Source organism: Uranotaenia lowii, chromosome 3 (genome assembly GCF_029784155.1).
Source record: "Uranotaenia lowii strain MFRU-FL chromosome 3, ASM2978415v1, whole genome shotgun sequence".
Classification (NCBI taxonomy): Eukaryota; Metazoa; Arthropoda; class Insecta; order Diptera; family Culicidae; genus Uranotaenia; species Uranotaenia lowii.
This window is the reverse complement of record NC_073693.1, coordinates 265,395,745-265,411,456: the sequence shown is the minus strand read 5'-3', so window position 1 is coordinate 265,411,456 and position 15,712 is coordinate 265,395,745. Positions and strand designations below refer to the sequence as shown.

Below are 15,712 nucleotides of genomic sequence, written 5' to 3'. Positions count from 1 at the left end.
TTCGAAATTCAGATACACAAAACAGATTATTTTCAATTCAGATACACAATACAGATTACAAATAAATATTTTAAATAATGAATTGTGAAACCAGAACTACAGAATTTAAAGTATAGATTCATGAATAAAGGCTCTGAAACTTGGGTCTTTTTTTCGGAAAAAGATTAAAAGTTCAATATTTGAATTCAAGTTCAGAAGAAAGATTCAGAAAGCAGATTCAAAATTCAGAAAAAGATTTTGCTTGTAAATGAGTTTTACAATCTACATGAAATTTTTAAGGAATTCAAGAGATCATGAGCTTAGAAATTTACTTGTCAATTCAATTTCAAGATTTAGATTTTTTAAACAAAATTAGTTTTACAAAATTAGTGCACACAATTCAGCTGAAAATCACAAAAATTAAGTAGAATAAAAGTTAATTGTCTATGCTTTGTTTTACGAAAAAAAACCCAAATTTTATTAAAAAAAAACATCCATAAGATTTGCATTATGCTTTTGATTTTTTATGCAAAATATTTGCTGTTAAAAACACATGTACCTCATCTTCACCTAAAAATCTGCACAAAATTCAATATTTCTCGGTGTATTGTTTAACATCAAAAGAAAAATTTCTAATTTTTAAAAGCCAAATTTCAAACTAAAATCATAAATTTTGTTCACGTTTGCATCAAGGTAACTTAATCCGACAACATTTTCAACTCTGACATTTATTTTCGAAAATTTGTTTCATTCTCATCAATGGTGAAATCTTTGAATTTGCAAAAGAGTTCGGAATATTGGGCTTGTTTGATTTGAGCATAGAATATTTTTTCTTAAAAAATCCTCTCCAAAAAAAAAATTATGCTCAAATCAAATAAGTTTGATCTAGACGTTACAAACATAATTTGTTTAGGATTTTTTCAATTCGTGCATTGTTGGGCAAAACATAATAGATAAACAACTGTTTCCTAGACTGTAATTTTGTATCTTATTAGGCAATAGTTTTTTATTTTATTTATATCAAGATTCGAAGTTCTTAAACTTAATTCTCATGCAGAATTTAAACATAACAAATCTTCAAAAAGGCTTCATATTCTAAATCAGGATTTTAAATATGAGCCAGTAGACTGAGACGATTTGGAGTCAGTTTTGAATTTCTTAAACCCTGGGGTGTAAAAACTTTCGGTTTGGTTCAAAACTTATTCAGGCTTTTTAGCAGAATTTTTAAGTAACGTTTACACGGGTAAATTTTAATTTTAGTGTTTGTATGGGAAAATTTAATATTATGTTCTAAAAAATCTACATCATTTACACCAATCTCTAAAGAAAACTTTCCACTGAACAACTTTATTCTGGACTGCAACTGCGTATCTTATTGGATAAAAAAGTCATTAGCTGTTTAAAAGGGGTATGTCATTTGGCATTGCAAAACAATCAATTCTACTGACATCACTGCAGGTGCCTAGCGAAGTATAGGATGACTACTTTTCAAGCAATACCTTGCTAGGCTGTTGCAGTGATGCCAAATGATTAGCTTGTTTTTCAATGCCATATGACAGTACAATCTCCTCCATTTTGATAATATTTAGATCATTTGACAATAATGGAAACTTTATTTGGAACGTAAACACCAAAGTCAAATGTTTCTAATACCACTACATAATTTCTCGTGAATAGTGCATTCGATAGTAACAAGTGTCTTCTGGAGTTTGACAAAATCACAAAATTTTTCGGGGAATCGTTCTGCTTTAGTAACTCATAAAATAGAAAAATATTTTACAGAAGAGAGATCTGTAATGTAAAATTAATAATCTTTACAGTCGTTTTGAAACTCAAACTTACACTGAAATGACATAGAACAATACAAAACAAAATCCAATAAAAAACTTCACACTAAAATAAATAGAAACCAACTAACAACAATCAAATATAAAAAAAATAGTACAGTACAGAGCCAATGAGATTAAGAACAATCTAAACAGATGAAAAGTGAAAACAAATCACAAACACAAAAATGAGAACAACGAAAACAAAACAAGAAGAAGAAAAAACCATTCTCTTGTTGTAACTAAATAGTAGTGCGGGGAACGGAGGAACACTTACTGCCAAGTGAGACTGCCGGTGATGCCCTCGCGGAGCCGATCACGCAGCGAACGTTGCCGACTGGGGCCGGATCCGGTCGGGAGTGTCGGGGGACTTCCGGCGGCCGATGACGATGACATTTTCGGGCTACTGAAGAGCGATAGTTTGGTCGGGCTGCCACTCACTGTGTGATTTTTCGTTTTTTTTATTCGCCGTATTCATTGCATTGTTGAAAATTCGTTGGATGGGATTTTTTTTGGTGCCCCTCCCCAATCGGGTTTCGATTCAATGAGATCGCGTGATTTTCAATTTTTTTTTTTTTACGTTTGATTTCGGGTTGCGGTTTTGCGGGAGGAAATAAAAACACATTTTTTTCCGTCAAATAAACGATTGATTCGATTAGGAACGGGGAGAGAATGACGACGAAACGTATGATGTGTGGTTTAGTGTATGCGGAATGTCGACATGAGAATGATATCGAATTTAGTTTGAGTGCACTTTCAGTGTTGTAATTGGTAACAGTGAAGTGTTTTGTGGTAATAGGCTTGTCAAAACTGAATTAAATGCAAGCTGGGTCAAATTTATTCTTCAAAATTTGTACTGAATGCTGATCAAAGCTGTGTTCATGTTGCAAAGATTGATTTATGATTTTTTTTTATTTCAACAAATGAATACAGCTGAAATTATTAAATCTACTACAGATTGCAACTCATTAAAAAAAACTTTAAATTAATCTAATAAACTAAGTTAAATTAATAAAGAAAAAGATTTTGTAACAACCTAGTTAATCTAAATATTCAATCAATTTAACAATTACTATTTTAAATTATTCAAAAAAAAAAACAAAAATGCAGTTTAATATTGAATATAAATGTTTAACTAATATAAGCTAATATTTTAATTAAAAAGCCTTTAATTTACCGATATGAAGACCTCAATGTAACAGAATGGAACACACAGATGTCAATAAAAAATCAGATTTAAAATAATCAATTTGTGTTCACAAATTTCTATTTCAGATTTACGCTTCAGTAGACAGAAGTAGTGTTTTGTTATTCCTAAACTACCGAAGGAAAATATATTACTGAAAGTTCTGAGTTTACAATGCTTGTTGTATTCCATAATTCAACACTTACTTCAAAACGACTTTGAATTGTTTGAATTGTTGGATTTGCGAAGGATTGACATTTGTTCTCGCAGACAACTTCAGTTGAGAGGCCGATTTTTAACCAAGTATTTCATTGTTTTAGAGATAGATACCTTATTATAGATATTCTAGTTTAAAACAATATTTTGATACTCATTCTTTTTTTTGCAACAAACTTTCTCAAACAATGAAATTATCAGCATAAATCAGTTTTAAAATTTGGTGGCAAATATAAAAATATGTTGCGAAAAAAGCACGACATTTTCCTTTTGAATGCCTTATACGGAAAAATTAGGTGATCTGTCATTAGTTATTTTAATTCATTATTTTCAACTTGGTCAAGTTCAATGAATCATGGATCATTAAATTAAGTTACATATTTTTAGATCAAATTTTTCAATTGATTTTTTTGAAATTCTAGGTTTCGAATTAAAAAATAAAATTTAAAAAAAATGCATTAATTTTGGTAGGCGAAGCAATAAAAATCAAAATAAAAATGAAGTTGAGTTTTGTTCTGCATCTGATTTAATTTGATGACTCTTAAGAAAAAAGGCGCTTATTTAACCCTAGAAAACAGCTATGATGAGTGAGATACATCCACTGTTTCGTATTCTAACACTAAAAAAGTCTTTTTCCTAACTGGCTGAAACTTGAATGAGTAGACTAAAACGTTTAAAAATACAATTTAAATTTCTTTGCCGAAAGCTGAAAATCAACCATTGTAGGGGCATTATGAAAACTACCCTTGGGGCAGTATAAGCACCATCAATCGGGGCACGATGAGCGTTTTCTGCCGTAGAATTTAGCAGTGAATTCAAATTGATAAAGTCGACTGAATTATAGAGCTACAGCTTGACTTGTTTACATCTGACGATTTGACCTATTGGTAAGGTACCCGAGAGATAATCAAAAGGACTTGGGTTCGATTCCTGGTCGTGGCAATTTTTTTTCATCGATGCATGTTGCACTAAACGATGAGTCGTTGATCCATCAAACAATGCAAAAACAATTCAATATATGTCTGTTTGTAGCTACTAATCGTAGAATGCAACAATCAAAATAATCGATCTTGAATGGTAAAAGAAAAAAATGTCTCAACCAGGAATAGAACTCGATTCTTCTGATCATCTCTACGACACTTTACCAATAGGCTAAATCGTCAGATGTAAACTAGTTAAGCTGTAGCTCTATAATTCAGTTGACTTCATCGAGTTGAATGCGATGCTAGATTCTACGAAGGAAATGCTCATCATGCCCCGATCAATGGTACTCTGTTAGCCCCGAGTTAACAAGTTCAAGTAAAAGCACGTTTTTAAAATTCATTATAGTGAAGAATCAAAAATGTTCTGATTTTAAATTTAAATTGTGAAGGTGTTCATCATATTGCAATGCGAACATTAAAGATCAAGAAGATTTGACAATCATAAGACCTTTTTCTCCGGTGCTCGAAAATAATTCACTTCAGAACCTAGTTGATTTTTTATAAATATTTCTGTAAAGATGACGAGGAGATTTCTTTTTTGCTGAAAAATTAATACTGTAAGAACTACAAAACGGTTCCTCGTGAAAATATATTGGAGTAAATATGTATTTCCTTTGAAAAGATGGGTTCGCGGTTCGCTCCGAGAGCTCGTTATGCTCTTATTTCTCTCACCTGTTTCTTAAATTTTGGTCGGGATTCGACCAGATCGAACTGAACGCCATCAGCAGATTTCTTAGACACTTGAGTTTAATTTACTAATTTTTTCAACTTTGGACGAAATATATAAAACTTATCAACCAGAACTAATAGTTTATAACCCAAGGAACACATCCTAGTGAATAAATTTACTTGTTTTGGTCTCGCAAACGAATAACATGAGTTTCAAAATCTGCAATTTAAAATTTTTCTCATGGCGTTCAGTTCGGTCTGGTCGAAGCCAGGCCAAATATTTGATGATTTCGATGGAATCATAAAAAAAAACATCAGATAAAATAAGTTCGAATAAAAATAAAAATTCAAATTCGCAAAAACTTCACTGAGCCACTTTAGTTTCAGAAAAAGCGGGATTTCAGGGAATGAATTTTCTGCAAAAAAATTTGCAAAGAAGATCATTCTTTTGAAACAGTGGAATTTCCATTATGAGCTTGATCATAAAAATCTAACACTTGTAATTCAAATAACATGAACTATCGGACAAACTGTGATTTTTGTTCAGTAAATTTTTCAGCAAACTAAACTAGAACAGTTTTATATGATTGCAGTTAAAAATAATTATCTACATTTAAAAAGGTTGATATCCCCATAAATCTAAGCTGAGAATTTTGATTTATATTCCTAATAGGAACAATGCGATTGCTAGATTATATAGGTATAGTTTATTCCATACAAATGCTCATAGAAAATTATGCAACAAAAACTTTAAAATCGTTAATTGTGATTATTAAATCAGATTGCCAAAAATTTTAAGTGATTTTTTATAGACAGCTTAAGTGTTAAAGTTTCATGTGGTAAACCCAAGCAACCAAAAGTCACATATTTACTTGAATGAAGGCATTGAAAGTTACATATTGGCTGACAAAGAGAATCAACTGCCCAATTCCCTTTAGTGAATTTTATGCACTCATTAATGAACTTGAAAGTTGCAAAAGTGATAACTATGTACGTTGTATGTGACTTGTTTTGCCCAATTTCCATTAGTGAACTATATGTACTCAGTAACGAACTTGAAAGTTGCAAAAGTGATCTGTACGTACGTTATACGGGACTTAAGTTACATAAAGGGCACAAAAATGCTCAATACGGAATTTAGTAAGTCACATAAAGGGCACAAAAGTGCTCAAACGGGATTTGATAAGTCACAAAAAGTGCATCGATGTGCTTTCAAAATCAAATCACCTCTTCGAGTTTTAGTTTCAGTTAGAACAACATCTAGGCGTGGTTTCGTGGTAGCGTGTTCGATTCTCATTACGAAGGTCGGGGTTCGATCCCCAAGCTGGGCAAGTTTTTTTTCAATAAGTAATTTTGTACTTGAGTGACCATTCTGATGCAATTTATGTAGTAAATGTAGGAAAGAAGCAATTGAGCAATTTGTCGTGTTTGAAATCCGGCGCGTGGCATCACGGCGGCACCGGTACAGAACACAGTGAATAATCAAGAGAAGGTGATATGAACCGAATCCAACGGTTCAGTTGAGATAGAGAGAGATTTTTTTGCTCATTTTGCGATTTTTTGGAAGCTGAATTAAGAGGCCGCTGGAAGCTGAATAGAAGATCATTAAGACTTGTTTGAAACTTGAAAGTATCAATAAGAACTTAAATTTTCAGCTGCATAGAACGTACTTCATATCAATGATGGGGCTGAATAAGCATTTTTGTACCTGTTTTATGGGACTTTTGGTTGCTTGGGAATTTATTGAAACAAATGTAAACCAGATTTTACGTCTGATAAATTATTTATTTAGTTATTATTAATAAGTTTGATATCCCCGCTTTTTGGTGTCTGTAGTACACATTTCTGCTAAAAAAATTAACTGGTAAATGGTTTAAATGGGTTCCATTTAGAAAAAAATTAGGATTTTTTCAGTATTCAGTTCAGCCTTTTGTTTTAAGATTTCACTTGACTGTATACAGTGAAGATGTAAGTAATTTGAATCATGAACAAAACGTCTTGAAGAACTAGAGTTATCTAGTCTTTGCATGTGGTGAAATCAGTCTTCAACAAAATAACTTTAAAATAATCTTCTATTCAAAATAAATTAAAAAAGTTCAACATTGATGCCAACATTAATTTTGATTACAGCCTTTCATTTGGTTTATTCAAAAATGATAGAATTCTTTTGCTTCTGCTTGAAAGTGTGCATTAGACCGCTGCAAGCTTTGTATGGAAATTTCAAATTATAAAATTTTTACACCTTCCATATATATTTTTTGTTGTTGTTTTTGCTTCCAGAAATATCAATAAAATTTTCGGAATCGACTTATCCAAAACTGGATTAGCGAGTTTAAACTTTGTATGGAAATTTGTATAGGAAATAAAATTTTCCATTCAAAAATCGCCAGAGATGTACTGAAAGGTCCAAAAAACGTAACTTTGGATGGAAAAAATTCCTTGATTCTTGCAAAACAATCCTTGTTAAATAAAAATTACCAACCTAACTAGTACTCCAGAAAAGATATTTGATGTTATACAATTTTTAAATTTTTATTTTATTTTCGCGTTTTTAACTGGTTATTTGAAAGCTGTGTAAACGGAGGATGAGAGTAAAAAATCTCAAAAAACTGCATTGCATAGCCAGGGAATGTATTGACTTTCATAACCTTTGCAAAAACATTTCATGTAAATAATTCAGCTCAAGCAAGCAAAGTCCTTCATTTTTGAATACATTTCAATGGAATAATTTCGATATGGTTAATATTTCGAAATGGTTTTAACTTTTTTCTTGAAATGCTGAGCTGCTTGCCACGTTAGTACTAAATGAAGCATAAGAATATTTAAAACCAAAAATAAAAAACCTACTTCATTTCAAGCTTATTTGAATTTTCTGGATGATTTAATGTGCAAAAATTTCTTCTTTGTATGGCATTTAGTATGGATGAAGAAATTTTTGCACATTAAATCATCCATAAATTCAAATAAACTTCAAATGAAGTTGGTTTTAAATTTTTGATTTTGACTATTCTCAACCTTCATTTTTCGCTAGCATGACAATCAGCTAAGCATTTTATAAAAAAAAGTTAAATCAATTTCTAAATAAAAAATTTGAATCCATTGAAAAGTATTTAAAAATAGCAGACTTTGATTGCTAGAGCTTTTAATAATTTCATGAAATGTTTTTGCAAAGGTTATTTTAATCAATAAACTCCCTGGCTAAGCAAAGCAGTTTTTTGAGATTTTTTATTCTCATCCTACGGTTACACAGCTTTCAAATAAGCAGTCAAAAAAGCTAAAATTGAAAAATTCTAGGGTACACATTAGTTTTGTGCTTTGTTCACATGAATTATTCTGCATGAATCAAGAAATATTTTTTATTTAAGGTTAAATTTTTTGAAACTTTCAGTACAACTCTGGCGATTTTTGAATGAAAATTTTTGTTTTCCCATACAAACTTCCATACAAAATAAATACTTGTTGCGCTAATTCAAGACTGGATGGATTCCTTCTAAGATTTGTATTGCTATTTCTGGCAGGAAATCCAACCAAAAAAGTTATTAGAAATGTAAAAAATTTGGAATTCGAAATGCCCATTCAAGCTTGCAGTGGTTTACAGTACCTTTGAAACTATAGTTTCTAAAAATATTTTTAAACAAGATTTGACTTGATAATTATCAATTTTTTTGCCTTCTATTTGCAATTTTTTCGAACGACTGATGTTTTGGATGTAAGGAAATACGATTCCATGACGCTTATTAAAAAAGAATCCCATATAACTGTTACCCTGTGTTATCACTGAATCTTTTAAACTCGATTATGATAACATTATTAAAAATAAGACATTGAAGCCTGATTAAAGTAAGAAATAATGTATCAAACAGCCAGAATGAAGATTTATTATCTTTTTATTTTGTTCCGGGGTAATAAGGGTAATGCAATAATATTTATTTATTAAGTTTTTCTTAAAAGAGAATTGACCTGGTTATGTTCGCAATTGTTTCGATTTCCCAATAATTTATGATGTTTATCATTTGATTACAAAAAAACTGTACAGAAAATTTCAATACTGAACAAGGTTGACTCCAGTAATTCAAAAAATAAGACTTCAAGCCAAAATAATTCATTATGTGAGAAAAATTCCAAAAAAAAATCAATGTCATGGGTGAATAAAAATTATTAGATGCTTTGAATTTAAAAATAAAGGTAAAAATTGAATCGACAGTTTGATATAAGAGCTAAAAATTCACATTGCTAACATGTTATTCTGATTTAAAATTCATACATATGAGGCCCTTGGAGCCAAAGAGGTATGAGTGCATGGAAGCTTATTTTGAGTAAACAGGCTTTTAAGTTGTTGTGTTTGGCAATTTTCTATATATTTTTCGAAAATTTTTATTTTGCTTTGGAACGTTAAAGTATGTAAATAAAATTCTAAAAACCTGAAAAAATCATCAAATATAGTTTGAAACATGAAGAATCGTTTGGCATCATTTACTCAAAATCGACAATTTTGTCACTTATACCCCTTTGGCTCTGAGGGCCTAATATGCATTTGTTAAAAATGCAATATTAGATTCAGTAAAATACGTTAAAGGTTTCTGAATTACCTTTCAAACTGAAATATAATATTCATAGTAACAAATTTAAATTAAAGAAAAAAATTATTTCAAGATCTTTAAAGGCAACATTCACTCTCATGTCTGTAAAGTGTTTGTGTTGCTTAGGAGTGTTTTTGAAAATGTTTTTTGTTTTCCAACCAAGGTCTAAACAAACAATTAAAAAACAAACAAAAAAAAAAAACAGATCAAAAGCCAACCAAACAAAAACCTACCGCCTGCAAAGGAAAAGGCCGACTCGAGTGAGTTGGCACTGAATGGTCCAGCCGGGGTGCTGGTCGTCGATGCCGCATACTGATGATGAGGGTGGTATTGATGTTGGTGATGTTGATGATGGTGCTGATGAAGCTGACCGGAACTTCCCCCGGTTCCGGTTCCGTATGGCGAAGGTGACGAAGACGAGAGCGACGAGGTGGACGTGTGCGGTGTGCTCAAGCTGCCAGCCAACGATCGTTGCTTCGGGGAACAGTCACGGGATGGCGCGCTCATCGTGTTTTTAAATTGCGACACAACACGCTCGCACACACGCTAACGCTAACGCGTTAAAGCTTGGCGTATCGCTTTCGACTTAAGCTGCTGGCAGCGCAATGTTGGATGCAAGTGCAAAAGAAACTTGGTTAAGCTGGGATGGTTGAATGTGAATTGTACGGAGGGAAATAAGTTGGTTATCTAATGCCATATTCGTTTTCATCCTGGTGGTGCACCGGTAGTGCACCAAGTGCTGTCAAAGCGTTTTTTTTATATGAAGATGACAGCAGTTGGTGCACAACCATCTTTCCACCAGATGAAAACGAATATGGCATAAGGTTGAGCTACCCGCGGGAAGTGTGTGTTTCTACTCAAAATTGTAAATGAGGATCAGGATTAGAAAGCTCGAAGTTAAGGCTATAGTTTCCAGGGAACTGAGCATTAGGGTGTGTCGAGTTGCAACTTTTTGTTCGAATTTCAAAAAGCCTCAAAACTTTCGTTTTGGTCAATACGAACGGCATATTTTAGCAGATTTGTTAAATGGTTTTGAATGTAAATGGTTTTGAATGGAAAACACAAAAATTTGTTTATAGAAGGTCGAAGGTATAGAATGCAAATAAAATTCCAAAACAAGTCAGCAAAACGATAAGAATAGCGATAAAATAGTTAAAATCTTCCAAATAGAGCATAATTTTTTCATGTAAAGGAACTTGCAACAATGCCAGATTTTCCATCCAATTTTCAGTAATAATTTTAAACTAGAAAGTTTTTGATTCTAGAGCCTGAAAATGTTCTGATGAAATGATCTTTATCAGTTTCTCTATTATTTTCGAAAAATAAATAAGGGTGTACAGAAATTTAGAGTGGCAAGATACAATGCGCAATGGGCAAGAAAGTATATAAACTGCGAAAAAAATGCAGTATCTACCCTCCTACACTATCCAAATCAATGAAAATATACTTTCCATTAGTAAAAATGTCCGGAAAGCTGCCAAACGGAGATGAAGTGCCTTTTAAGCCCTAATTCTCCTATATTTTGCAAACAGTTCATAAAAATACAGATTTGAACTAGAAAGTTTTGAACAAAAACAGACCAATCTTGTGTGGTTTTTTCAGAGGAATCATATAAAGATTATTCGAGCCACCACACGTTTCGAAAAATGGAGTTCTGACTGATTTTACCCTTGATTCCCCTATAGTTTTCAATTTTTTTATGGAAGAAGTAAGATCAACATGAAAATTTTAAACCTACTTAGAACCTCTCTTATGTAATTCTTTCCGGGAAATCGTATGAAGGCTATTTGAGCCTCCGAACCGATCGGAAAATAGAATTATGGTTGGTTTTACGTTTAATTCTCCTACATTTTTCAAATAGTTCAGCCCTAACTCCGTTTTCCCAAGCAAGCCTTTATTCGATTTTTCGGAGATAAGTCTCATTTGGTTTTAAAATTTTCAAGTGCAAACATGCTTCTTTTCTTAAGTATTTGAAAACTGTTAGAGAATTGAGGTTGAAAAAGCCATAACTTCATTTTTTTATGCGTGCGGTGGCTCAAATTGCCTTCATTCGATTCTTTGAAAAAAAAAACTTCTTGAGACAGGTCCATTTAAAAATTCTCAAGTCCGTACATACTGTTTTCAAAATTTATTGAAGAATACAATGGAATTGAGGGTAAAATAAACCATAACTTCATCTTTCGAAGCGTGTAGCAGTAGACTGAGTCGATTTGGGGTCATTTTCGAATTGCTCAAACTCTGGGGTCTGAAAAGCTTCGTTCCGGTTCAAATTCATCCATGATTTTTGCGGAATTTTTAAGTAACGTTCACATGAGTAATTTTAACTTTAATGTTTGTATGGAAAAATGGAAGATTTTATACTGAAAAATCATCATCACTTTTGTTTCTTCTGTGGAACCGACCCTATAGTTTTTTTTCAAGTTATGAATTCTCTAAAGAAAATTTTTTTTACACTTAACAATTTTGTCGAATACCATAACTTCGTATTCTATTAGGCACAAAAGGTTATAAGCTGTTTAACAGTTGTATGCTTTTTAGTTTTGAAAAACAATAAATTCAATTGACATTACTGCTTGTGCCTAGCAAAAAATTGCATGAAAAGTTGTCATGCAATACCTCGCTTGGCATCCAGTAGTGGTATCAATTGAATTTATTTTTTTTCATCGTCAAAAGACACACCCCTTTTAAATAGCTAATAACTTTTTTGCCTATTAAGATACCAAGTTGCGGTCTTTAACAAAGATGTTCAGTGGAAATCTTTCCTATATAAAATTTATAAATCAAGTATTATATAACTAAAACCATGAACAGTCTAGGTTTCATTGAATAAAAAAATGATGTTGATTTTTCAGAACAAGAATTTTCTTTTTCCCATAAAAACCTAAAAGTTCGAATTTATTCATGTAAATGTTACTTAAAAATTCTGCAAAAAACCATGGGAAATTTTTTTTAACCAAACCGAAGCCTCAGTCTAATGTCAAAACCATGAAATCGGATGCGTGGTTTAGACGATGTGGGAGGCTTTAGGTAAGCTTTATTCCTTGAAAAACAAGGCATGGATTTTATTGATTCCAACCAGCTGCACAATTGGAAATTTCCAAACTTAATTAAAAATGTGATTTGTACAATTAATTATAAATTCGTATGTACGTTTTCAATTAAAATGTGAGTAAAAAACAGTTCAACCTGATTTCGATTTAGTTTTTGCGAAAACATGGCATCTGATAACTCTTAACTCCTGGTAACCTCTTTTTGCAAGTGATAGAGTATTGAATCTTTTTCCTATTTTTTTCAGGAATTTTAAACCAAGAAGGTTTATTCATCCCGAAGAGTATTAAATCAATTAAATGATTTCTTCACAACACTTCAAGACAGTAGAATCAAGAAGTTCTTTGTTAGAATTATAATACTGAAAATTGGACGGTGATCTGTCAGTGTTGCTTGCTCATTTTCTTGCAAAAACAAGCTCTTTAACTTTCTACTCGCTATTTCTACCTTTTTTCCATCGTCTTCGGTAAAGTTGTAACCAGTGAGTTTTCCAGTAAGCTGCATGTTTTGGAATTTCATTTGCATTATTTCACTAGCCGCCGATCGTGGCCTAGAGGATAGCGTATCAGTCTTCTAAGCCAGAGGTCATGAGATCGAGTCACGGCATACATAGTACTCTTTCTGTGGGTTGGTGATGTTAGCATTAGTAAAATGCTAGGCATTATATCCTTGAAAGATGTACGCTTTAATCTTAAGTAGAATTTTAGATTTTAGATCTCTTCAAATAAACATGAAGTTTCACTGAGATCCTATATGTAAAAAAAATATTCTAAAATTATATTACGTCTGGACAAAGTATTCAAGAAAAACAGAAAAGTTACTTCTTCCGAACAAATTTTAGGGTTTTTCCAGACCAAATTAAAAATCAAACCCGGGTACCTGAATGTCGTTTTAAAATTTACGAAAAATCTGTCGTTCATTCTGACTAAAAAAGAAAAGAAAAGAAAGAGAGGCTTATTGAAATTCAATAAAAGTTAACATTCAAAACACCCTACTGAGCATGTTAGTTTTGTGTAGTAAAGTTAAACAAGTTTTGGATTTAAAAAATGTCTTGCTTGATTTGCCAGGATAAAGGAGATCATTATTCATCCATGAAGGTTAAAAATAATAAAGTCATAGCTATCCAATTTTGTTTTCAAAGCTTTTATCTGAAAGATTGTTGAAAAACATTTTTCCATGATGATCAATCACGAGCTTTGTGAAAAAAAAAAAAATAACAAGTACATTATTACACTCAATAAAATATAAAATCTTGATCTTCTCAAAACAACAAAACTGATTATCAATTTCAGCTGACACAATGAAATGTAACCAGTCAAAGGTGGAACAGTTGTTACATGAATAGTTTTTATTATGATCATATAAGAATTTAATTTTGGGGATAATCTGAAGACCCCCGGCGCAAATTGTCTAATAATAAAAAGAAATCCCAATATATTTCTCTTTATTATCTGACAATTTGCGCCGGGGGTCATCCGATCTTTCCCAAAATTAAAAGTACAGATTTTTAATTTTTAATCGCCGAAAAAATTCACAAAATTGAAAATTGAGTTTTTTTTTATTGTCTGACAATTTGCGCCGGGGGTCTTCAAATCTTCCCCAAAATTGCAAATACGGATTTTTAATTTTTAGTTGATTAATCAACTTTTCTCGCCGAAAAAAGTCGATTTACAAATTCACAAAATTAAAAATTGGATTTATTTTTACTACATAAATACACATGTATTTTTCAGATTTCAAACATTTTCATTTTTTGAGTAAGATTTGATTTTTTTTTTTGTAAATAAAACCACATTTGAAAGCAACATAGCTTTGTTATTTTTCAACTGAAATCATAAATTAGCACATCAAATCACATCAAAATTTTACCAGCTTTTTAAAAAAAATATTTAAAAAAAATTAAGAAATTACATTTAACATGAAAAATTGTAAATTTGCTTTAAATGATCTCTGAAAGTACCGCTTGCATCACCGAATATTCTGCAAATAATACCATTGCATATACAGTTGCGTTCAAAAAAGAATGAAATCGCATGAAGCTGCGCACCCACTTCCAACTTTGACAAGCTGCCATTTCTCTCTTGGTTTATATTTTTTCATGAAAATTTCACACAATCTAGTTCAACTATTCAACTGACACTCCACAAAATTTGAAGTCTTTTCAATGACGAGAAACAAAGATACAGCTTTTCCCGTAAAAAAGGGAAATTTGGAATTGCTTCACTAAATTTGCTGTATCTTTGACAATTTTCATCGAAAAATCTTGAAATTTGGTCCAAAGGTGTAACCAAGAACACTTAGATTACAATTGTTCCATACAAACATCCGTCCAAAAATGAATGAAATCGTCTGCTAGGCGATAATGAACCTCATCTTCAACCCGGCACCATTTTTGATCACGTTCATCGATTTTGACGAAACTTGACCTGATATTAGATCAAACATTTTTACATCTTTGAGCCAAGTTTCAAGCATTTTCGATGAAAATTGTCAAAGATACAGCAAATTTAGTGAAGCAATTCCAAATTTCCCTTTTTTTACGGGAAAAGCTGTATCTTTGTTTCTCGTCATTGAAAAGACTTCAAATTTTGTGGAGTGTTAGTTGAATAGTTGAACTAGATTGTGTGAAATTTTCATGAAAAAATATAAACCGAGAGAGAAATGACAGCTTGTCAAAGTTGGAAGTTGGTGCGCAGCTTCATGCGATTTCATTCTTTTTTGAACGCAACTGTACCAATTTATGATGCAACTTTCATCTGAAAAATCAAAGAGGGCCAATGTCTCCATTAAGAGTTATGAAATGTCCTGGCTCTCTGGTTGGGCGGGCGCGTCTGCAGGTGTCCTAAAAAAAATCATATCACCACTTCAAGCTTTAGTTTAGTGGTAGCGTGTTAGATTGTCACCACGAGTTCGGAATTCGATCCCGAAGGCAAGTTTTTTTTTTTTTCAATAAGCCATTTGATTACTTGAGTGATGCAATGTATGTAGGAAGTGAAAGAAAGAAGCAATCGAGCAGCAAATTTAACAAATTTCGACAAACCACAATTGGTCAAGTTTTGAATTCGACGCCATGGTTTGTTTTATGGCACTTTTGGTTGCTTGGGGTCTACTGAAAATTAAATAAAAAAAACCATTCAAATTGGAGCTTGGAAAATATTTGAGGAACTTGAATTTTTATCAAGGGTTTTTTTTTTATAAAAATGATTTTCTTTCCAGATTTTTCCT

General features: G+C 31.9%; 1 protein-coding gene across 8 annotated transcripts in view; it reads right to left on the bottom strand.

Annotated features, from left to right (window-relative positions):
- The window catches only part of LOC129751152 (TLD domain-containing protein 2), a 637,530-nt gene that overhangs the window by 443,254 nt on the left and 178,564 nt on the right, over nt 1-15,712 (bottom strand). For 3 of the 8 annotated variants that reach the window (XM_055746484.1, XM_055746485.1, XM_055746487.1), the window contains one exon: nt 2,083-2,245. The exons of 2 other annotated variants lie outside the window; for them this stretch is intronic. In XM_055746484.1, coding sequence (XP_055602459.1) covers nt 2,083-2,201 — 119 coding nt within the window. In that variant the 5' untranslated portion in view covers nt 2,202-2,245. Of the gene's footprint in view, nt 1-2,082; nt 2,246-9,672; nt 10,034-15,712 lie in introns of all 8 variants that reach the window. 3 more of the 8 variants (XM_055746481.1, XM_055746483.1, XM_055746482.1) reach the window with 2 other exon arrangements.